The 23,077-nt window shown below is 59.5% G+C and overlaps 1 protein-coding gene across 3 annotated transcripts in view; it reads right to left on the bottom strand.

Annotated features, from left to right (window-relative positions):
* Positions 1-3,612: 3,612 nt before the first annotated feature.
* TBC1D16 (TBC1 domain family member 16) overlaps positions 3,613-23,077 on the bottom strand; it is a 44,537-nt gene continuing 25,072 nt past the window's right edge. The window contains exons 1-10 of one of the 3 annotated variants that reach the window (XM_081162702.1): positions 21,011-21,144; positions 16,864-17,025; positions 15,743-15,890; positions 14,669-14,836; positions 13,790-13,938; positions 13,260-13,394; positions 12,385-12,571; positions 11,219-11,398; positions 8,737-8,883; positions 3,613-7,814 (exon numbers count right to left, since the gene is read on the bottom strand). In XM_081162702.1, coding sequence (XP_081018828.1) covers positions 7,566-7,814; positions 8,737-8,883; positions 11,219-11,398; positions 12,385-12,571; positions 13,260-13,394; positions 13,790-13,938; positions 14,669-14,836; positions 15,743-15,890; positions 16,864-17,025; positions 21,011-21,084 — 1,599 coding nt within the window. In that variant the 5' untranslated portion in view covers positions 21,085-21,144 and the 3' untranslated portion in view covers positions 3,613-7,565. Of the gene's footprint in view, positions 7,815-8,736; positions 8,884-11,218; positions 11,399-12,384; positions 12,572-13,259; positions 13,395-13,789; positions 13,939-14,668; positions 14,837-15,742; positions 15,891-16,863; positions 17,026-21,010; positions 21,145-23,077 lie in introns of those variants that run through there. The other 2 variants (XM_081162700.1, XM_081162701.1) reach the window with 2 other exon arrangements.

Raw genomic sequence — 23,077 nt, 5'->3', positions numbered from 1 at the left:
AACCTGGAGCTGCAGTTCAGACCCCGGGCCCCTTCAGGGCTGCCCTGGAGGTTACACTCCAGCAGGAGGGCCGAAAGCAGGGGTCATGGTGACGGCGGGCCCTGGACCAGGATGGTCCTTAGACTCAAGTCTGCAGAATCCTCGGCCACTGTGTGGGGGAGGGGAGATGCAGAATTGGGGTGGGGGGGAGCTGCAGGATGGAAGTGGGGGACCAACTCCCAGCCTTGCTGCACTGTCCCACCTGCAGGCACCTGAAGAAACACCTGGGAGGGCAGGGCTTCCCTAACCCGAGCCAAGTTCTTGGGTCTCATTGGCCCTGGAGACTGCCCCCCACCAATAGCTGTGAGGTTTGGATTCCAGGACAGTCTGGAAGAGCGAGGTTCTCTGTTTCATGCCCCTGAGAAGCCACCTGTCCACCTCCCCTGAAACACCCTCCCTCTGCCCCATGTCCCCACACCTCCCCCCTCCCCTGAAACACCCCCCGCCCCATGTCCCCACACCTCCCCCTTCCCCTGAAACACCCCCTGCCCCATGTCCCCACACCTCCCCCCTCCCCTGAAACACCCCCCCGCCCCATGTCCCCACACCTCCCCCTTCCCCTGAAACACCCCCTGCCCCATGTCCCCACACCTCCCCCCTCCCCTGAAACACCCCCCCGCCCCATGTCCCCACACCTCACCTGTCCATTTCAGGCCGGCCGACTCTGAGCCCTAAAAGTTCACTTCTCGTATCTGCCTGGTTCAGGCGGTCATGTGGCCCAGTCGAGCAGTGAGACCAAGAATTGGGGGAAATTCCCATCTAAAGTAACTGTTTGAACCTGGGAATTCATCAGAAAACCCAGAGGATGCCTGGGCTTTGGAGAAAGACAGACAGGCCTGGAAGTGGAACCAGCCCTGCTCTTTAGGTAGGTGGGTAGGGGTCCCCTGAGGGCACCTGCCCGGCGAATGGGGCAGGAGGTGGTGGAATAGAGGGGGTGACTAGACCCGTGGGACTGGCCCCAGTGAGCCGTCTGCCGCCCACCCGCCCGCCCGCCATGCTCCTGGCCGGTTTCTGTCCCAGCTGGCTGTTTTCAACTACACCTGGATTTCCTTTTAAGGAAGGAAACTAGGACCCCACGTCCGAAAGCATGTTTCCAGTTGAGCTCAGATGAAAAGCTGGAGCTACCCATCTTGTTTCCTTGGACAGAGCATGGGGGGGCCGGGGGGCCCTGAGGGACAGCTAGGCTTCTCCCCACAAAGGGGGGGGGGACCTGCACCAAGAGTCTACAGGCTTCTAGCAAGCAGAGTGGACAGGACTCAAGGAGCATCTCTCCCGGGTGCCCAGTCCCTAGGCAGTGCCTTTGGGAACAGTAGTTGGTGTTCTCTTCACTAGAGAACAGTTACTGTCCTTCGGGATTTTAGTCATTTTGGGTGTCCCCCCTCAGAATCCTCTACCCGTCGCCCCATAGCTGGAGTCCAGCAGACACTGGCCACAGCTCTCCAGTGAGCCCAACCCAAAGCTCTGACCGTGCACCCCAGCAGGACTGCTGTTCCACAGTTTGGTTTGCAAACTGCCAGACCACTGTGCTCACTCATCAGTAACGTGTGGCCACGAGGACCCTCGGTGTCTTTTTCTGTTGTGTTCCTTCATGGCCAGGAATCGGTGAACTTCATCGGCAAGCTGTGTCTGGTCCTCGGTGAGGCCTTCCCAGTCTGTTAAACTGCACATGTCTCTCGCGGGTTGAGGGGGTTTTGAACCTGCTCTGCCTGCTCCCCCCAGCCCCGCGGCACTGGATCCCTGTCGCACCCTCATTTCGGCACCCAAACGTGGACTTAGAAAACCAAGCCCTTCTCTCTAATGACTCAGAGTATAAAGTGCCCTCTTTTGTTCAAACTGCTGATGGAAGAGCAGTGGCATCTGACCTGTCACGGAGACTGAATGGCACATTTGCAAACCACTTTGTCTAAGTCACATAGGACACGCCCAGGGAGCCCGGGGAGCTGGTTCCTCTCCTGACCAGCAGAGAGGGGTGGGGAGGGAGTGGATTCAGGAGGCCTTTCTGAGTGTCCCAATGCCCAAACCTGAGTGTGGTCCCCTGGCAGGGGTCCCCTGGTTTGCAGGGGCCGTGAATGTGTCCACGCAGGTCTGGACCCTCCCTGGTGTCCCTGGTGGGGGGGAGGGCGTGAGGACCCTGGAGGCCGCTCCCATCCTTCACGAGTGAGGCCACCCTCGGGCCCTGTAACTCAGAGACGACCTTGCTCTGTCTTCACCGTAGTTTTCTCCCAAGCGTCTCCCAGGCCTTGCTGAGGGGTGGCAGGGCTGCGGGTTCTGTTCTCAGAGCTGGGGCTCCTGAGGGGAGGGAGGAGTGGTCTGGCTGCAGGCCTTCCCTATGTGGCGTGCGTGTGCGTGTGCGTGTGAGTGTGTGGGCTGGGAGCCCTGGTCTGCAGGCCTCCTCAGGGAACAGGATGGGCAGGGAGGCAGTTGTGCCAGGGGCCAGTGCCCCAGCCAAAGACCAGCCACAGACCTCATGGGCCTCCTTGGATTTGCACAGGGTGTCTCAGTGCCACAGTGGCCAGGAGCAGAGCCCCTGGCATGTCCCTCCCTAGGTGGGCGGGTGGGGAAGGAGAGACACCAATAGTAACCGAGACCGAACTGGGCTGATGGGTTCACAACGGGATTCCGCTGGGTTGAAGGAAAATAAGGGGACATTTGTGGCTCGCTGGTCTCGGGAGAAGGGCGGTCATCACGGGCCACGCAGACATTGGCGTTCAGGGTCTGTGCTGTGGGCCCTAAAGGCGTGGACGTCCCAGTGGCCTCTCCTGGGGGCCGGCGGGTGGCCCTGCTCATTGGTGGCCCTGGGGCCGGTTCGCAGGCCTGCCCCAGAAACCCGTGACAGTGCTCCGTGCAGCAGGTCGCCCTGCTGGGGCTGCGTGTGCGTGTTGAACGAATGCACGATGTGGAATCAGGCTGTGCGCAGGACACTCACTGTGCAGTGAACAAGGGCCCGAGAACTTCTGGTGGAGCCCCAGGCTGTGAGGGGTGCAGCCCACCGTCCACACTCACAGACGACGGTGACCTTCCGGCCCTCAGGACCCCGGGACAGCCGCTGGGAAGTCGGCCCTTTCTGGCCCCGCCCTGAGCCTGGCTCCCACCGCCTGACTGCTGGATGGTTGTGCACGGAGCTGGAGGGAAGGTAAACATCCTGACTCGCCGCACCCGGGAACCAGCCCCTCGGGTGGACAGGCCCTTTTGGGTGGGGCCGGGTGGGTCTGTGGCCAGGGGGGGGTCAGAGTGGCCTTTGTCTCCTGCAGGACTCCCTTTCGGGGGGGCAGGTGCTGGGGTTCCTGGGCTCTTTCCCATGTTTCACGAGTTCCCCATCACCCCCTCCATGGTGGAGGCAGACCCTCCTTCCTCCCGGCGCCCCCGGCAGGCCCAGCGCCTATTGGCCCAGTGGGCAGCCTTCCCAGAGGAGCCTGCCCACCACCTGCCCGCTCCGTTGCCCCCCTGCCCCCCACCAGTTCCACTCCCCCCCAAAACAGCCCCAATCTTCCATGGGGTCCTCGCTGCCGGGCACCAGAACCGGCTGCATTTCGACCCAACAAACCCGCCGGCCCGTCCCCTGCAGCACACGCCTGTTGTCAATACTTTTTATTTACTTTGCGGTGGAATCCGAGAGCAGGAAGCGTGGCTGGGGCTGGCCACGGTCATGGTGACCGGTCCCGGCCTGGGGCTGGCCTGACCAGCGGGTGAGCACGTCAGAAAAACAAAACTAAATACAGAGAAGGAATCGCTTGGTAGTGGTGGAAATTTCAATAAACTTTCCCTTAAACAACAAACACTTGTCCTCATTAAACCCAAGATGCTGGAGAGGTGGTCATGTGACTTGATCTCCCTTTGAACTTGACATGGTACCTCCTTACTTGGACACTCAGGGGCCGGGGCCTGCAGGTATCTGCATCCCCCTGCCCCGCCCTGCTCCCCAGGGATGCCCCTCTTCTGGTCTCTCAAGCGCTGACCCAGGAGGCCAGAGCCCCAGCTCAGGCGGCCCCACCGCGGAGGGCCCAGGCCGCGATGCTCGCACCACATCCCCACTCAGGAGCCCTGCAGCCCCGGACACACAGACGCGCATGTGGCGGGGTCGCCAAGGGTACGGTTCATGGTTGGTTTGTCTTTGTGGCAGGGAGTGGGGTGGCATGGGGTGAGTTTACAGAAAAGAGGCACAGAGAGGTACCCTGTGGCAGGGAGCTCTTGAGTCTGGAGCAGGATTCCTCTCTTGGTCAAGGTCGCTGAAGGCCAAGGTCAGTGGTCTCTTCCCTGAGTGGCAGGTGAGGTCCCAGGTGCTGGGTAAGCCTCCTCACGATGGCTTTCACACAGTCCCCACGGCCGTCCTGGGAGGTGGCATCGCCACTTCTTCCACAGGTGAGGAAACTGAGGCTTGGGCGGTGGAAGGCCAGGCATGGGAAGGGTTGGGGGCAGGACAAGAGCCAGGTTCCTGACCCCCAGGTGAGTGTCTTCTTGAGACACGGGGCTGCTCATTCCCGACGGGAACAGTCCTGCCGCCTGTCCAGCGGCCTGTCCCCCGAAGGCTCCAAGCGGGGCTCTCATGGAGAACTCAGAGGACACCTGGTCGAGGTCCTGGCTTCAAAAACTTCCATCTTCTCTGACACCTGGCCGACCGGGACCACACGGGGCTGCCTGCTGGTGGCGCCCAGACCGCGGCTGCCCAGGGAGCTGCCCCTTCTGGGCTACTGACCCTCCCCTGCAGGGGCGGACTGGGGCCCCTCCCCATCCCGCCCGCCCTCCCCCAGCGGCTCAGGGACACCGATTCCCTCCGCTGTGAGTTCTGTCTCCCTGGCAGGACGTCTGTCTGGAACCTCGGGTGAGCGCACGCGTTCCCGCATTCCAGTCCCTATCAGAGCCGAGACCCCACCCCAGCCACCTGTGTGCCCGACCCCTCCTGCCCTCCCAGGCCAGGAGCCTGGCCCTGGCACCCCCTCCGAGCCAGCCCCTGCGTATCAAAGATGTTGTCTCCTCCCAGAGGCCCGAGGACACTCCGGACCCTCGGCAGGGACTTCAGTGTGGGGAAACCCAGGCGTGTGTGCACACGCGCGCCGGCCAATAACATTAGGTGTCATTTTAAAAAAATGGGTTAAATAAGCAGTCGGAGGACCGCGGCGCAGGCTGATGGCGCGTCTGCACGTCCTGGCGGAGGAGGCAGGCCGTCTAATGACTGAATTATCACCCTAATGCCTTTTGCTGGCTGGGAACAATCCTGGCCAACAGCTGCCTCGGGGTTTTTGGCTGGTTTCCTCTAATTGCATCCAGATTAAGGGATCCGGGCGGGGCGGCCCTTCTCCATCCCTCTGAGCAGAGTCCTCCCGGAGCCCACACACCCGGGGCTTCCGAACTCCTGGCTGCTCTGAGAGGCGACCTTGCGGGGCCCAGGCCAGCCCACAGGGGTGCGAGGCAGGAGCACTGAGGGTGGGGGTGGCACTTGGTTCAGGGTCTTGGGTGCTGTGGGGGTGAGGGGCTGTGGGAGCAGCGAGATTCAGGAGAAATGTTTGCACCAGGGCCCTCCAAATGAGGGGAGCCCTGGACAACCCCTCCAGCAGCCCAAAGGCACAAGATATCACAGAGCAACTGCTGCTCCAGCCTGAGGGGGGACCCTCTTCCCCTCCTGGGCACCCCTGCCTCTCCAGGGGGGGTCCTGCTCGCGCTGGAGAAGGCGTGTTCCAAACCCTGACATTTGGACTCAGACCTCCTGGTGGTGGCGAGACGGTACCTGCTGCCCAGTTCCTCACCCCTCCCCAATTCCCAGCCCCGCCTGGTCACCATGCAGCACCCCTCACTATGGGGACAGATGGTCCATCCCACCCTTGATGCTGAGTCCGGCCACGTGATCTGCTTTGTCCACAGGAGTGTCAGCAGGTGTGATGTCCACCGGGGCCGGCCTGTGGGAGAGACGCAGACACAGAGCAGCGCCAAGGCCGACCTCTGCGCAGGTGGGCATCCCTCTGGAACTTCACAGCAGGTTCACCCCGACGTGGGAGCAAGCCCCACCCAGACCAGACCGCCCAGCCTAAACCGCCGGTCCTCGGACCCGCGTGCAGACAAGTGTGTGCAGTCTGAGGCCACCAAGTTTTGGGGGCATTACGTAGGGTCACTGTGGAATGGGTAACTGGGGCACCTGTTCACTGGGACCCGGTTTCCAGAGGCGGGTTGGTGTAGCACCTGGTCAACTTGAGCCGATTCCAACAGAGAAAAATAGTCCACCCCCCACCCAGCTGGGACCCTGCCACTGGACTGTCACGGTCAGCACCCCAAGATCTGGGCATGAATGGGGCTCCAGGATGGTCTCCCCAAAAGGCTCTTTGGACAGAGGGACAAGGGACTTGGAAATACCAGTCTCAGTCACCTCGCCCGCTGGAAAACTTGGGCCTGAGGAGCAAAGAGAATCCGAGAAGAGGCGGCTGCTGACTCCCCCTTTCCTGCTGATAAACATCTTCCCGAATGTTTAAAGTGCTCGGCATCCCGGCAGCGGCCAGCTCCACCCAGGGGGAAATGCCGAGTGGGGAGCAGCGCAGCTGGGGCTTCGTCTCCCCGCCTCCACGCTTCGCCGGGCCTCCTCCCTGGAAAAGATGTGCGGGAGGATCCGCGCGCCCTTGCTCCTACCAGTCCACGTGGCTTTCTGTGCCAGTGCTGGAGGGAGCACTACCTGCCCTGGTCTGTCCACCTCCACGTCCCGAGGAGCAACTGATACATGCACACACACGCACACGCACACACGCGTGCACCCCCCCTGGCTGCTCGATTTGGTGAGGTGAACACTAGAGAACCTCACGAAGAAAGTCCCCAACCCGGGGAGGAACCAGGAGCCCGTCTCCAACACCTGGTGGCTCAGGCTCCCGGGCGGGCAGTTTCCTTCCCACACCAGGGGATAAAAATGTTTAAAAGAACAGTGTGAAAGCCCCCAGCTCCTCAGGCCCCCCACTGGTCACGCTTCTCTTTCCTGAAATCAGTGGGGTGATTTTTTTCTTTTTGGGGGGCAGATGTCTTCTCGTCGGCGTTGCAGCTGTGGCGGAGCGGCTGTGGGAAGCGGCTGGCTGGCTGAGATGAGGTCTGATAAGGACTGCGTCCGGCTCCTCGCAGAGATGCCTCTGGGCCTGGATGGGCCCCCCTTCTGCCCTGCCTCCCCAGGTGTTGGGGCGTGACTAGGCCTGCTTTTCCTCTCTCCGCCCCCCCACCCCGACGTCTGGCCATGCCCTGCGTTTGCGACCCAAGCGGGAGGAAATCGGGGCCTTGCTGGGGTGCATCGGGGGCGCCCCAGACGCCGGCGGCCTGTCTCCAGGGGCAGGGGCTGTGTGTTCTGGGCCCACCGCCCGGGAGCTGACCCTTCTCTGGGTGACTGGCGGGACTTTCTTCTCTCCCTTCCAGGCTCTGCTTTCGTCGTTAATGTGAAATGTTCCCTTCACGTCGCCCAAAGGCATTGGCCATTCCCTGTCCTGGCCATGCCCACGCCCACCCCCTCCCACATGCTGGGGCCAGGGCGAGGTCCCCTCCACCCTGGCCCAGCGCAGGGAGCCGACCTATCTGCGGAAACCAAAGCCTTCCCGGGGTGTCTTTGGGCCCTTCTTGCGTTCTCCGGGGGGCGTGGGCGAGGGCATCTCCGCCGTGCCCCCGTAGGGGCAGCTCTCCGACCCCAGGCGGTGGCCCGCGCACTCCACGGCGGGCATGTACCCGCTGTCCCACATGCCGCTCCCGCACAGCTGGCACAGGTCGTGCAGGCTGCAGGGGATGCGGGGCCGGAGGCGGAACTGGTGCAGCAGACTCCGGGCCTGCAGGGAGAGGAGGGGCGCGGGCAGAGGCGGCGGGCGCGGCCAGGGCTCCCCTGCAGGGTCCCGCTCAGCGCCAGCGGGGGGACCTTGGTGCCGCTGCGGGGACGGCACCCACGGGGCTCTCGGAGCCCGGCTCACGCGCGGCTCCCCACGAAGCGGGCTCCCCAGGCGGCCTTCATCCGCGGGGTTCCCAGGGCCCCTCCCAGGCTCGGGCGCTCGGCTCTGCCCCGCCTCCCACCTTTCGGCCCTGCGGGGTCTGGGTCTGCGTCCAGCGGTCAGGCCCTCCTCCCACCCACCCGAGCGCTGGCCCCGGCCCCCAGAGAGCTTTAGGGGGCAGCGTCTGGGAAGCGGGGCAGCCGCAAAGCCCACGACCCCCTTGCCCTGGGGAGGCAGCCCCCCTCCCCCCCCGTCTCCTTCCGTTGACCGGCTCCGGGCTGTGGGGCTCCCCACGGCGGGGAGCTGGCCGCGCTGGTCATTTGTCCAGTCCACGCGGTGGGGGGGCTTGTGTCTCGGCCTCGGGTGATGGGGCCCGAGGAGCAGGCAGGTGCTAACCCCTGGGCCGTGGGGGGCCTCCGGGCGCTACCGTGGGGGTGGGGCCTGCATTCTAGGGGGGCCCGAGTGGGGGTGGGGCTCCGCAAGCAGGGGGAGCTGTGGGGGAGGAGCTCTGGGCAGGTGGGCGGGGCTGTGTGGGGCGGGGCTCTGTAAGGGGGGACTCCGGGTGTGTGTGGGCGGGGCTCTGCGGGGCGGGGCTCTGTGTGCAGAGGGCGGGCTCTGCGTGCGTGTGGGAGGGGCTCTGCGTGCAGGGGGCGGGGCTTTGTGTGCAGAGGGCGGGCTCTGCGTGCAGGGGGCGGGGCTCTGTGTGGTGGGCGGGGCTCTGCGTGCAGGGGGCGGGGCTCTGCGTGCGTGTGGGCGGGGCTCTCACCTTCCTGAGCACCAGCTCCCCGTTCATGTGCATGGCCAAGTTTCCAAAGTGCAGGAGCATCTGGTCGGTGGCCAGCTGCTGCTCAATGACGTCATCCCCGTAGATGGTCACGATGGCCACGCAGATGAACAGGTGGAAGTAGTCCGTCTGGGGGCGGAGAGAGGGGTTCAGATAAGGCCCCTGACTCAACCCTGGCTGGCCGGCTTGCAGGTGAGGCTGCCTGGGCGGGTTACATGGCCTTGGGCAAGCCACACCGCCTCTTTTGTCCTCAGTTTCTCCACCTGCAAGGGCCAATGCCAGCACCTATAACAGTCAGCACCCACAGGCTGCTGTGGCACTCGAAGGGATGACGTTGGTCCTGGCCCTCCACGGCTGCTGCTACTTTTTCGGGGAGCCCTTTGGGTGCTCTCTGTCTGGGGGGTAAAGAGTGCACGTCATCTGAAGGCCGGTTGGTAAAAGTCTTGCGATACGGTGGGTGTAAAAGGCTGGGTGAGAACACACTCCAGTGGCTCGTGGAACACGCCTGTGAGGCAGAACCCCGTGGCTGCCACCCACCAGTCAGTGCCTTCCTGCCTCCAGGCCGAAAGTCCCAGCTCCTGCCCCAGAGAGGATGCTTAGGTCTGTAGCTGAGAAAATGGAAGATCCTAACGAGCGAGCATGGCAGGCCCCTGCCGGTCCCCAAGGAGGGGCAACGCCCAGCCCCCTGCAGGAAGCTGGCACTGGGTCCTGACCTTGGAGCATCCTGCTCACTCTCCTGTCCGGACGCTCTGAGGACTTGCGGACTTTGATGCAAATGCGTTTCCGGGAGCAGAGGAAGGACAAGGAACACCGGGAAGCCCGTGTTTAGTCTCCTCATGTCGACCGCTCAGCCGGATGGAACCGTGTTTCCAAACCGGGCCAGGGGGTGCAGGGCATCCCCCCACTAGCAGCGAGTGGATAGAACAGAGCCTTTCTCACCCAGGGGTTACCTTCAAAGTTAAAGGGCCCTGGCCGATGTGGTCAGTTGGTTAAGTGTCGTCCAGCACCAAAAGGTCACTGGTTCGATTCCCAGTCAGGGCACATACCTGGGTTTTGGGTTTGATCCTTGGTCGGGGTGCATGTGGGAGGCAACCGATTGATATTTCTCACATTGATGTTTCTCTCTCTCCCTCTCCCTTCCTCTCTCTCTCAAATCAATAAAAACATATTTTTTAAAAAAGTTAAAGGCACCACCTGGTAGTGACCCCCACCCAGAGCTCACTACTGATGAGTTAGCGCACCCCTACTACCACTGTCCCCTCCACATCTGTAATTTGATCAAGGAGAGGAGTCAAATGTGGCTAAATTTAGCTGGAATCCTGAAAATGACCTGCACTTGATTTGTGGAGGTCGAGCCAGGAGCAACATCCCAACTGGCCTCTCCAGGAATTTTTATCCAGTCACAGTAATGAAGTTGCCTCGAGAAGTCGCTCTGCCTGCTGGGGGAGGCTCAGGGTTCACCTGTAACATCAGCCTACACGTGGTGCAATGACAGTGGCAATTTTGTGTCTGGGGGAGACGGGCAGTGAGGCCTTGCAAAGCAGAGACAGTCAGGAAAACAATGTGCCACAGAGTTTTGGAAAGTCCACACCGGCGCTTGTCCCAGTGGGCAGACATTTCCTCCGAACACGCCCGTGGAGCTGGTGGGGGCTCCGTCCATCCACACGGTGAGTGGAATCGAGGCTGCTCAGGTTGCCTCATTGAGAATGGGTCTTGCAGAAAGGGTCCTGGCCAGCTCCAGATGTGTCAGTTTTTTTCTTTTTTCTTTTATTTTAAAGGCTGTTGGATTCAAAGAGACTTGCCTCTCCTTGAGCATTGTCAGCTTGTCGCTCATGTGGGTGTTAAAGCCATGTGACAGGGCCAGCGCTGTGCTCTCAGGGAGATTCGAGAGGAGACGCTGATGACGGTGGACGGCAGGTGGAAATTGACATGACTGGGAGGGGGAGGCGGGAGGGTCCTGGGCTCTCCGAGGGGCGAGCGGGGTCTCGGCCTGTTCCCTGAGCCGTCCCAAGGGGAGAAGTGGGCGGGCACTGGCCCCCGCACGTGGGCACCGGTGTTCTGGGTTGCCGTGGGCCTGCCTGGCCCCGGAAATGTCTTTCACGCTGATTGGTTGTGACAGGAACGAGCTCAGCCCCAGAAGGTGGCAGTGAGCACAGTCAGTGGGCAATTTGCATCAATTTCAGTTCCTTGGGAGGCAAGCTGCAGGTTTGCAGTGGGCCACGTGGGGAGGAGGCCACGTGGGGAGGAGGCCACGTGGGCTGGAGGCCACGTGGGCCAGAGGTGGTGGCAGTGTGAGGGGCTGACTCGGGGCTAGTGGAGGGTCGGGGTTTCAGAGGAGGGGGACCCCAGAGGAGGTGTACAGTTACGCTGGCATCCTGCCCTCCTGGAAGGCAGGGTGCAGGGTGTCAACTGTCACTCCCAACGTGGTCCTGCCCACCCTCCCCTCTGCGCCCACCCTGCCTACCTGGTAGTGGGCCCAGCAGGCCTCCCAGATGCGCAGGGCCTCGGCCTCGGGGAACTCGCGCTTGAAGCACAGCAGCAGCCAGCGGTGGCAGAAGAGCATCTGCAGGCCGTCCTCGCCCAGCGAGACCAGGTGCTGGTAGAAGCGCAGGTGCGTCAGCCGCAGCAGCTCCCGCAGGTACAGCTGGGTGAGGCAGGACCAGTCAGCCCCAAGCCCACCCTGTGCCAGACTCCTGCCTAGCCCAGAAAACCCCTCCCCCGGGCCCTTCCTCGGGCCACCCAACCCAGGGACAGACACGTGCTGTACACGAGATCACTCTGCTGTTTCTGCACCTGCTTATTTCATTCACTGTGGGACTCTGACCCCCACCTGTCTTTGCTGGTTTATCCCAGATCTGAGACTGCCCTGGAGGCCATGGTGGGGTCCAGGGCAGGCGGAGCATTGCTCCCTGCTGTGGACCAGAGGCCAAGGGCAGCTCGGTGCTTGGAAGACTCTGCCGGGCCTCAGCAACCACGTGGGGGCTGTTTCAGAACCCCCCCCCCCCCGCTTTCTTGGGAACCCTGGGTCCAATCGCCTCCCACTCAGATCTACAAGACCCATCATTTTCTGGGGCTGACATAGAGCAAGGAGGGGACAGCTCTGAACCCCAGGAAGCTCAATTCTGGCACTTAAGGTCACCACCCAGTGACATGGGACAGGATCGAGGCTATTTGTGGCAGCGCCGGGCTCGGGCTGCTGACTTCGCCAGCGCCACTGGAAAATCAATCTCCAGCGGCTAACGAGTCACAGGGCCCCGTGCTTTGCGAGCGAGTCAGGGACGAGTGGCGTCAGACCCCGTAATTGCCTCCCCGGGTACCGTGGAAACCTGACATCACTCGGAGGTGGAGAGTGAAGTGGGGGCTGGGATCACACGGCCCTCGAGCACAGCCTGGGTGGGGGAGCTGGGGGCAGGGGCTCCGTGACTCACAGACCCCTCCCCACACAAGCGGCCCTTTGTTCCTGCTGAGACAGGACCAGGGCACACCAGCCCTTGCAGGAACCGATTCTGCGGGTCCCTCCCCACCCGCCACTTTCTCCATCCTGTACCCCATTGGCCAGGCCCACCCTGGCTTTCCTGCTGACCCTCTGCGGCCATGTCACTTGCAACCACGCACGTCTCCGAGCCTCACCAGCTGCTTCTCCATGACCTCGTCCCGGGGAGAACTGACAAAGATTGTGTTCTGCATCAGGCCCACAAAGCACCAGAAGGTGTCTGATTCGTCCAGGACCTCGGCCAGGATGGGTGCCACCAGGTCCGACATGCCCTGGGAGTAGCCGATGGCCGGGTTGTACACCGCGTAGTTCAGCAGGATCCTCCTGGCAACGTGGCCCGGAGAGCAGCGAGGTCAGCGAGGTGGCCACAACATGCCCCACCCTTGCTGTCCTGACAGTGGCATGTTGCCCAGGGCCAGCAGAACCCAGGCTGGAGACCTCGGGCTGCCCGGACCCCTGTCCTTCACCTCAACCCCAGGGGAAGTGGGCAGGGCTTGGGGACTGTCTCCCGAGCCCTGAGAAAGGTAACAGCCTGCAATTAGCTACTTGCCAGGCTCAGTGCAGGGGGGAGGAAGAATGTGGGTCTGATTTTCTTAATGGCCGCCTGCCTGTGACAAAGGCTGGGTTGGCAGGGACATTTTTATGGGCTGCTAATTTTGTGTAATTACTCGCCAGGTGGCAGCAGAATGTCCGAGACGCCAGTCCGGGGCTCATTGTGGCTTGAACACCCAGAGGACCACCCATTGGGAGACACTCGGGGAGGCTCAGCCACAGTCTGTGTGCACCCAGTGGATGCCCAGGGGTCGGTGGCTTTGCTGGCACCTGTGGGAGGGACCTCCGGGCTTCCCTTGGCCACTATGACCACAGAGGCTGAGTGAAGTTGGCTAAAACAGCTAATGACCTTCTGCTTCTGGGGTGATTGTAGGAACCCCGGAGAAAGATCCCGCCCCCCCGGAGATGCAGCTGCGCCTCTACTTCCAGGAGGGTCACCTGAGGCCCGGGGAGGGCCTACCTCATGGTCTCCACGTTCGGGTTGCCTTCGCCTCGGAAGAACTGGTTGCTGCGATCCGTCCGGACCACGTCCTTGTCCACGGTGAACTGCACGTTGCGCCAGAACGCCCTGTGCTCCTCGGGGGTCATGGAGAGCCTGTGGCAGAGCCGGCGCCCTGGGGTCCGCGAGCGGCACGCACACTGCGCCCCTCCCAGCCCTGATCCTGGCTGGGAACTGGGGACCCTCCAGCTTCCCACTGACTTGGGGGAGGGAGTTCCCCGGCATGAACTTGGCCTCGTGGGAGGAGAGCTGGCTGCCGCCCGGGGTCAGCCAGGCCCCGATGACCTCAGCCGCCCTGGCCCCCCCGCGGCCCCTGAGGCCCCTCCGCCACCCCAGCGCCTTGTTAAGTGTTGAAAAGAATTCTAAACCTTGGACCCTGAGCTAAAGGGCGCCTGGGGTAACGACCGCGCTCAGGGGCCCGGGCGGGACACACTGCCCACGCGGACGCGCACCCCCACGGCCTCCCCGAGTGGCCTCCCGGGCGGGGGCACCTTCTCTGCTGGATCTCCTCGTATTCCTTCCGCTTCCGCGCCCGCAGCGCCTCCCTCTCCTCCGACGTGGACTCGTGGCTGTAGTAACGCAGCAGGAAGGGCCAGACCTCCCCTCGGATGGACACGTCGATGCCGCCGAAGAAAATGGCCTGGAGGAAGCGGCGGCGGTTGGGGGTGGGGGGCCCACGAGGGGGCCGCTCCCGGCGCCCCCCGGGTCCCCCGAGGTTCGTGTTTTGGTGGCTGGGCTGTGCCTTCTGACAACTGAGGCCTTGATTCAGGGGCTGCGCTTGGCACTTGTGTGGAGGGGAAAGCGCCGGCCTCCATTCCCACCCGGGGCCGAGCCCGGCTCATTTCCATGCCAGTGCCCCCCCAGCCCCACCCGGGGCAGCGTCCGGAGGAACCTGCGGTTCTCCCGTGGTGGCCTAATCCCCGGGTCTGAACCTGCAGCTCTTCCAGAGGGGCGGATGCGGGACCCCCCAAACCCTTGTCCTGCATGCTCCCACAGATCCTCCCACCAGGTGGCCCCGCCCTGTCCCCCCCCCCGTGGCCCAGCCCAGGTGGCCCCGCCCAGCCCAGGTGGCCCCGCCCCATCCCAGGTGGCCCCGCCCAGGTGGCCCAGCCCCACCCCAGGTGGCCCCGCCCAGCCCAGGTGGCCCCGCCCCGTCCCAGGTGGCCCGCCCAGGTGGCCCCGCCCAGCCCAGGTGGCCCCGCCCCACCCGTGGCCCCGCCCAGGTGGCCCAGCCCCACCCCAGGTGGCCCCGCCCAGCCCAGGTGGCCCCGCCCCGTCCCAGATGGCCCGCCCAGGTGGCCCCGCCCAGCCCAGGTGGCCCCGCCCAGCCCAGGTGGCCCGCCCAGGTGGCCCGGCCCCGGCTGCCCCACCTTGCGCAGCTTGTACTCTTCCTCCACCTGGCCCAGCTCGTTGAGGTGCCGCAGCCAGGCGGACACGTCCAGGCGGCGGTACATGCTCTCCTCGGGGTGCGTCTCGGACGAGGGCAGTTTGGGACGCCGGATGGAGAACTTCATGCAGGTCTTCTCGTCGGCGACCTGCTGGGCAGGAGGGAGGCGGGAAGGTAAGTGTCCAACCGCGGGAGTCGAAGCCTCCCATGCCCTGGGGGGGGAGCATGAGAGCCTCTCCCTCTCTTCTGAAGGGGGGGCGCCTCTCCCCTGCACACACACCCCTGGGTGGCAACTGTAATCACGCGCAATTAAAGTGAAAATACCTTCATCTTCACGTGTTTCCCGGGCCTGGGCTCCCCGGCTGGCTCCCACCCACCGCCTGCGCCCCCACCCGGTCACCCCCCCTTCCCGCCCCAGCCGCAAAATGGAATCAATGCCTCATTGGGCCCGGCCTCGCTCGGCCTCTGCCGGAAGGGCCTGCAATAAATTACATGTGATTGGCCACATACAAAGGGATCGCTGTTCGGAGCGGGAGCCCGCCTGTCAGGTTGTCTCCACGGGCAGTCACGAATCCAGGGCAAAACTGCAGCTGACATTTAATTCAGAAATCAAAGGTTGTTCAATGTAGGGGGAAAAGCCAGGCTACTGTAATAAGGAAGCCAGCAGGAGGCTCGGCGGGAAGGAGGGGTTTAAAGTCAGCCCGTTTCTAATAAGCACGCACAGTATCTCAAACAGATAATTAAAGGGCGCTTATTACATTTATATGTAGATGGAGCAAAATATGGCAGGAGCCTTGTCAAAACATGGCTCCGAGTGCCGAGCGCCGGCGTCACGAGGAGCCCTGGGCACTCGCTTCACACCCAGAGCTGCTGCCCCATTGGCCACAGTCGCAGCCCACGAGGCCGTGATCAGCCACGGTGACAGCCCACGGTGACAGCCCACGGTGACAGCCCATGAGGCCACGCGGGAGGAGAGATGTGTGGGGACGCCCTGGACCCCGTGGGGGTGGCAGGAGCTCAGCGGGCAGGGGCCTCCCAGGGGCCTCCGCCCGGCTACCTGGCCTTGCAGGCCGGTCTCGGCGCAGTACTTCCAGCGCTGGAACACGTCCGCCAGCTTGTCCAGGCCGCCGTGGTGGAAGTGGAAGACCTTGTACTGACTCTCCCGGCTGGCGACGACCAGCTGGCCGCTGGTGCAGGCCTCGTCGCTGCGCACCATTGATGGGGAGGAAAAGGGGTGAGTGTGAACACAGGGCTTTATTTCCAAGTAGAATCGGAGGCCACTACTGCTGACCTTGAGGCAGGAAACAGGACGTCCCTGCGGAGTTTGGCTGCTGGCCCAACACGGGGACAGAGTTATATCCCCGCAAAAGCTAGCACCCTTTTTGCTGAAGAAGGCAATAGCTAGCTCCCTCCTAGGGAGGCAGGGGCGTGGGCCTGTCCTCATTTGCTCCCCAGAGACCTGCCAGAGAGGCCTTCTGTCCCCACCCTCAACTGCCAGGCCATCTAGTTTCTCTCCAGGAAAGTTGGGGGTAGACACTGTTAGTGGAATCAGATCTGAACCCAGGTGGGGCCACAGTTGGAAAGCTTCCTCCCATGGGCTTCCTCCAGTAGGCACATGGGTGGCCTTCTTGGGGAATCCTCTTGAGAAACTGCCACCCACCCATCAGGGCACCAGCCCAACCCCAGCTGCCCTTCCAGAGAAGGCTGGAATGTGGCTCTGGGTCTGGGGACCCCCTTGGGTGACATGCCTGCTGCTTCTGAGCATGGGTGTTTTTGGTTGGTGCCATCCTGTGATTGGGCCACCCTGCCTTTCAGGAGGGTTTGCTGTGGCTCTTGTGCAGGATGCTACTAAGGATGGTCCTTCCATCACGAAAGAAAGGGTTCTCCTTCCAGAAAGTCCCGTCCCATCCCAAGAACCGTTGGGTGGGTGACAGGGAGCCGCCGGCAGCTATCAGTTCAGCTTGTCTCCCAGCCCCTACGCCGGAGTCCCAGGAAACAGCTGGCCACCACCGCCCTGAAGGCAGATGAATGCGTCTGGGAGCTACCCCTACCTGCTTCCTGTGGGGCAGCTGTCGTGGGGTCCCATGCTGATGACATAGTGATGCCAGGCCCTGGACCTAAGCCCCGCCTGCAGGGACACCACCTGCAGGCCCACCTGCCACAGAGAGAAGCTCTCACCTGAAGAAAAGCCGCAGGGAGCGCATGTGTCCCAGGTCCACGCGGAACACGCCACAGATCTGCTCCAGGGCCCGCGCCCTCAGTGGCTCGTCCCAGCGTGGGGTCTGCAGGAGGCCGTTGCTGTCCGAGAACTGCAGGTGGGCATCCACGCTGGAGGGGGACCTGGGGGAGCAGGGGACAGGATGGCCACACATCCCTCTGCCCATGAAGCCCAGGGGGAAGGACAGGGAGGGTGTGGGGGAACCTTAAACGTGCTCGCCAGGCTTACACACTCAGACACCCGTGAATGAATGAATGAATGAATGAATGAATCCATTACCAGTCACACCCAGTGACATTTCCACGTGGATGGGAAAGCATTTTCATGATCAAATTCTGCTCCACTTCCTAATAACAGATGAGGTCATACTGACAAGCCCTTGCTGTGTGACCTTGGGCAAATTACCAAGCCTCTCTGAACCTTTGTTTTCTCATTTGCAAAGTGAGGATAATAGCAGGAGTGTGTGTAGAATAAAGGGCTGTAGAGCGCTCAGTGCTGGGCATCCAGGGCCTTGGGGCTGTTTCTTGACCATTTTAGACAGCATGAGATTTCTGTTAGGGTTCAAACTGGTTCACTATTTTCCTGGAAAAATATTGGTTCAATTAGGAAACACTTGGGTGATTCATATTATTAATCCTAATAGTGGGCATTTATTAAACACTCAGGATGGGCCTGGCCCTGGGTTAACTACTTCTCATGTGCTGTTATCACCCTCACAATAATCGTATGCCGTGAGTAGTGTTAGGACCCCCACTGCACAGAAGAGGAACTGAGGCCCAGAGAGGGTGAGTAACTTTCCCGAGGTCATACAGCTAGCAGGGGGTGGAGCTGGGGTTTGAACTGAGCTTTGGGGCCCATGTCCTCACCAGCATATTTTACTGCTTTTAAGTTCAAAGTTCAGCAATACAACCCCCATTGATTCTGCTTTTTAAAAAATGTCATGAATTCGTTTAGAAACCCAGATGTAAAATGTTTTATTACACGGATTCTGCCACACCACAGGCTAACTGTGGTCTCAGGATTTCACAACAGCACCTAGCAAATGCTGGATCAAGTACAGTTGCGTAAAGGCGAGGATGACCCTGGACCGTGGCCCTAGCATCTGCGAGATTCAGCTGTGGTCGCTGTGTCCCGCCGTTCCGTCGCAGCCCAGAGCATCTGCATCAGAGGTAACCGATCCTGGGCCCCTCGTCCCCAAATGGGCCCCCCTGTCTGTGAATGAAGCCACTCTGGACTTTCTGGGCACAACCCCTCCCGACCTGGGACTTCCTAAAAGACTAAGGCTGCCTCTAGGATCAGAGCAGCTGCTGGAACAACCTGGGGCCTGGTTTGCCGGCTCACGGGGCTTGTCTTCCCCAGGTGCCTAAGCAGTGGGCCAAGCTCCACCCTCCATGTCTGTGGGGCACCCAGGCTGTCGAGGACACAGACTCAGGTGACAATAAACAGTTCTGTGGGAACAGATAAGCCAGACCACCTTGGCAAAAGGCTGAGGGATTCCTTGTCTGCCCACTCGGACCCTGAGGGGGCTGCCTTAGGTGATCATTGTTTGCAAAGCAAGGCCGGTTTTGGGTCTGAAGACAGCCCCCATTCCCCCCCCAGGCCACTCCCTGCAGCGGTTCATAATCCTCTTACTGAACAGTGAGGCCAGTGGCCAGGAGAGCCAGAGCTCCACATATTTCCCCACCGGGCCCATCCTGGGCTTGCCTCCAAACCCGGCAGAGAGGGGCTGTCAAAGGGGGGCATTATTTCCAGCCCCTTCCCCCACCCCTCCCCACCCCCATCCAGCACGCACCCAGCACCACCCTCCAAAACCTGCCCGCTGTAACCAACATGCAGCGTCCTGCTTACCCCGCAGGGCAGGCCAGGGTTCCAGAAACCAGATCCAGGACAGGGCCCCCCGGGACAGTCATGGGTGGAAGACCCCTGCTCCGCTGCAGTGGCCCCAGGGACTGGTCCATGCTGGGGAAGGAGCCCTGAAGAGCCGGCCCCCCACACTGCCCTGCAGCAACTGCCTCCAGGCAGAAGTCTGCTTAAGCCCTTTCCTACTCCTCAGGGGGAAATCATTTGCATGAATTAATTGATTGATGAATTAATTCAAGACACTGTGCTTGGGACCTGCACCCGGATTCCACAGGTTCATCCCGGAGTAAAGCTGACAGCAGCCTCCGTTCTCTGGTCCTTAGGACCTGTCACAGCAGAGGACTGCGTGGTCATCCAGGATGACATCCGCGTCCCCCTTGAGACTGGCTACCACAATGTTAGGGGTCGTATCTTGGTGGCCTCTGTGGCCCCAGCTCCCAGCACAGCCGGGCACAGAACACGAGGCATTCGATGCTCCTGCCTGGGATGAAAATGTCTGGGAATCCTGAAGTTATAGGAAAAAACCGTAAGGAAATAAAACCTCGGGAAAATGGAAATATATGCGGTTTCAGTGTTTTATCTTTTCACACATGTGGAGCAATTTGGGTTTAGAAATATTCATATGTGCTGCATGTAATTTGGTTGGTTCATAAAATTATGATGTGTGGCCCATTAAAGGGGAAAGGATGGTTTATTTAGGTAATAAATCCCGATGTGCTGTAAGTTAAAATGTTTTGTAGCTAAAGCTAGAAGGCGCTACGCTTAAGAAACGTCGAGTTTCTCAGATTTCACCCTTTTATCAGGATCCCCAGGATGCAAAACCAGGAACGATAAAGAAAGCCGGCGCCACAGCGAGGCGGAGCAGGTGAGTTCTCTCTTGTCAGGACGCAGCACCTGGCAGGGTCGGAGATCAGCCACGGCCTCAGGCCTTGCAGCTTGTCCACCCCTGCATGTGGGTGGGCTTTGCCAGCTGCTTTACCTAATAGGCTGTGCTGGGAGCTCCGGGCCTCAAGAGACCACGAGGAGAAAGAGACCCAGCTTCCAGCAGAGCCCCCGAAGCCTGGACGGAGGCCGTCTCAGACACTCCACCCCATCCTGCCCCCAGACGGAGCCTGAGCGAGCCCCGGCAGAACAGCCTGACCAGGCCAGGCCCAGCCAAGAGACCTGTGAGCAAACAAGAGGCTGTTGTTTAAAGTTGTAACATTTGAAGTCATTTGTTACACAGCAACAGATACAGACTGATACAAACGGGAAGTGCCTGCTTTCAGAGAAAGCTTGAGGGGGAGGGAGAAACCTCTAAAATGACCAAGTTGTGCTTCTCAAGGTCAAAGACACCCCGGGGCCAGATTTTCACATTTTCAAATAACCTAACTTATAAATGTGCCCTTTGTTTTCTTTGTCCTGAGACTTTTGAGTCAGCTGAACAATAAGTTGACAGAACTCCAGTGTTAAGTGTCTTCACACCAGCCTTAGTGTCTTGAATTAATTCATCAATCAATTAATTCATGCAAATGATTTCTCCCTAAGGAATTGGAAAGAGCTTAAGCAGATTTCTGCCCGGAGGCAGGATGCTGCAGGGAGGCGTGTGTGGGGCCGTCTCTCCAGGCTCCTTCCCCACCGGGGACCAGTCCTCCCAGCCACAGCGGCGGAGCAGGCGTCTTCCGCCCATGACTCTGTCCCAGTGAGTCCCTGTCCCGGGTCTGGTTTCTGGAACCCTGGCCTGCCCCGTGGCGTGAGCAGGACACCAAGTGCCGGGAGGGGTGGTGCTGGGGGTGTGTGTGGAGTGGGGGTGGGGAGAATGGGGGGAGGGACTGGAAACAATGTTACCCTTTGGTGGCCTCTCATAATTACCAGAACTTGGAAGCGACCAAGATGCCCTCCAGTGGGTGAATGGATAAACAAACCACGGCACATTTAGATAACAGAATATTATTCAGCGCTAAAACTAAATGAGCCGTCAAGCCACGAAAAGACACGGGGGAGACATAAATGCACGTGACTAAGTGAAGGAAGCCAGTCTGAGAAGAGTGCATCCTGTGTGATTCCAACTACCTGACGTCTGGAAAAGGCAGAGCTGTGGCGACAGTAAAGAGGTCAGTGGTTGTGGGGAGGGGAGAGGGGCTGAGCAGGTGGAGACAGAGGGTCCCTAGGGCAGTGAAGCTGCTTCATATGACACGATAGTGGTGGATCCATGTCATCAGACATTTGTCCAAACTCACGGGCTGTACAACACCGAGAGCGACTGACCCCAGTGCAGACTGTGGACTCTGGGCGATGATGACGTATCGATGCAAGTTCAGTGATTGTAACAGATGCACCATCTGGTGGGGATGGTGAGTGGGGGAGTCTGTGCACCTGGGGGGGCTGTGCAGGTGTGGAGCAGGGAGTACATGGAAATCTCTGTGCCTTCTCCTCAATTTGGCTGTGAACCTAAAACTGCTCTAAAAAAATAAAGCCTATTTTAAAAAAGACAAAAATGAAAGAACAAACATATATACGACAAGGATTAATATCTTTAAGATGAAAAAAGTATGCAACTCAAACTGAGACTAAACACAAATAACCAGTAAAATGTTTAGGTCCAGAGAAATTAAATGAACGGAAATGGAAACAAGATGCCACTTTGGGGGAGGTCTATGAAATTGGCAGTAACTTTTTAACATTTATTTTATTGTTGAGAGTATTACAGATGTCCCCCATTTCTCCCTTTGCCCCCTCCACCCATCTCCCACCCTTGGCAGTAATTTAAAACTTATGAAATCCCGCGTGGGTAAGGGTTTGGGGAAGCAGACACTGGCACAGCCGAGGGGACCTACCCTGGTTAGGTTTCTCTGATCGGTGGTTTGGAAATAGTATGTAAAAGGTTTAAAATGTTTATACATGTTGACCCTTTAGTTTCATTTCTAGGTATTGATCCTAAGAAAATAACCAGAGATGCCCATGAGAAATACGTGAGTGAATCGATGCAGAAAAAGCTCCTACAAAAATCTAACACTCATTCGTGATAAAAACTGTCAGCACACGAGGACGAAGGGAGCCTCCTCGAGCTGATGAAGGGCAGCTGCACACGTTCTCTGGTTAACAGCATACCCAACGGAAAGAGACGGGATGGTTCCCCCTCAGAATCAGGATGAGGCTGCTTTCCCCACGTCTGCTCCACGCTGTACTGGAGGCTCTAGCCTCGGCGTCACGCAGGGGGAAAAAAATAAAATGCATAAAGATCGGAAGAAGTAAAACTGTCCCTGTGTGAGGATGATGTCATTGTTTACAGGAAAAACCCTGTGGAATTTACAAGACGACTATTTGAACTAATAAATGAAGATTGCGGGATGAAAGATTAATGTACAAAAATTCATTATATTTTTAAAGACAAGCAACAGACAGTTGGGAAATGTAATAAGTTTCTAAAATTCCATTAGAGTAGGAAAAATCCCACATAAAATCCTTAGAAATAAGTCTAACATATGACTTTCGAGACCTTTGTACCGAGAAACACAATACCTTGCTGAGAGAAAGGCAAGGAAACTGGAATAAATGGAGAGATATACCATGTCCATGGAATTCAACAGTCGACACTGGTAAGACGGGAATCTTACCAAATGTATCTATATATTCAACACAATCTGGATCAAAATTCTGGCAGAATATTTTTGGGGGGACACTGTTAAGAAAAGAAAAAGACAGGGCACAGACTGGGGAAAGATATTTGCGAACTACACACCTGATAAAGAATTTGTTCCCTGAACATATAAAGAACCCTCAAAACTCAGTGATAAGAAAACAACACGATTTAAAAACTGGCCAGAGATTTGAAAAGATGCTTCACCAAATAAGGTGGCAGATGGGCAGATGAGCGTATGACATCATCGATTAAACGGAACCACAATGTGATACAAAGAAACAATGTGATGCCCTGGGCACCTGTCCGAGTGACTAAGAAACCAACTCATGAAAGCAGGCGGTACAGAGCACTCACTGGCCAATGGTCTCGTACATTGCTGGTGGGAATGTAAAATGAATAATAAATGTAAAATAAAATAGTTTGTCAGTGTCTAAGGTCAAACACTCCGCTCCTGGGTGCTTATCCAAGAGAAATGAGAAGTATTCGTGGAGCCCCCGGAGGGCAGTTAATGACTCCGGAGCGCTGCACCCGGGAGATGGAGCCCCTCCACCAGCGTGCGTGTTACACCCTTTCCGAGGCCTGGAATGGAGGGGCCGGAGCAGAGGCCCCGAAGATTCCGATATTCCAGCCCCTAAAACCTGAGGCGACTGAGCTTGGGGTGTCAGCAGCCCACACCTGGGACCCGTGTGGCC

The sequence above is a fragment of the Miniopterus schreibersii genome (assembly GCF_964146895.1).
Source record: "Miniopterus schreibersii genome assembly, chromosome: 16".
Lineage (NCBI taxonomy): Eukaryota > Metazoa > Chordata > Mammalia > Chiroptera > Miniopteridae > Miniopterus > Miniopterus schreibersii.
The sequence above is the reverse complement of the archived record's forward strand: the minus strand, read 5'-3'. Positions and strand labels throughout refer to the sequence as shown.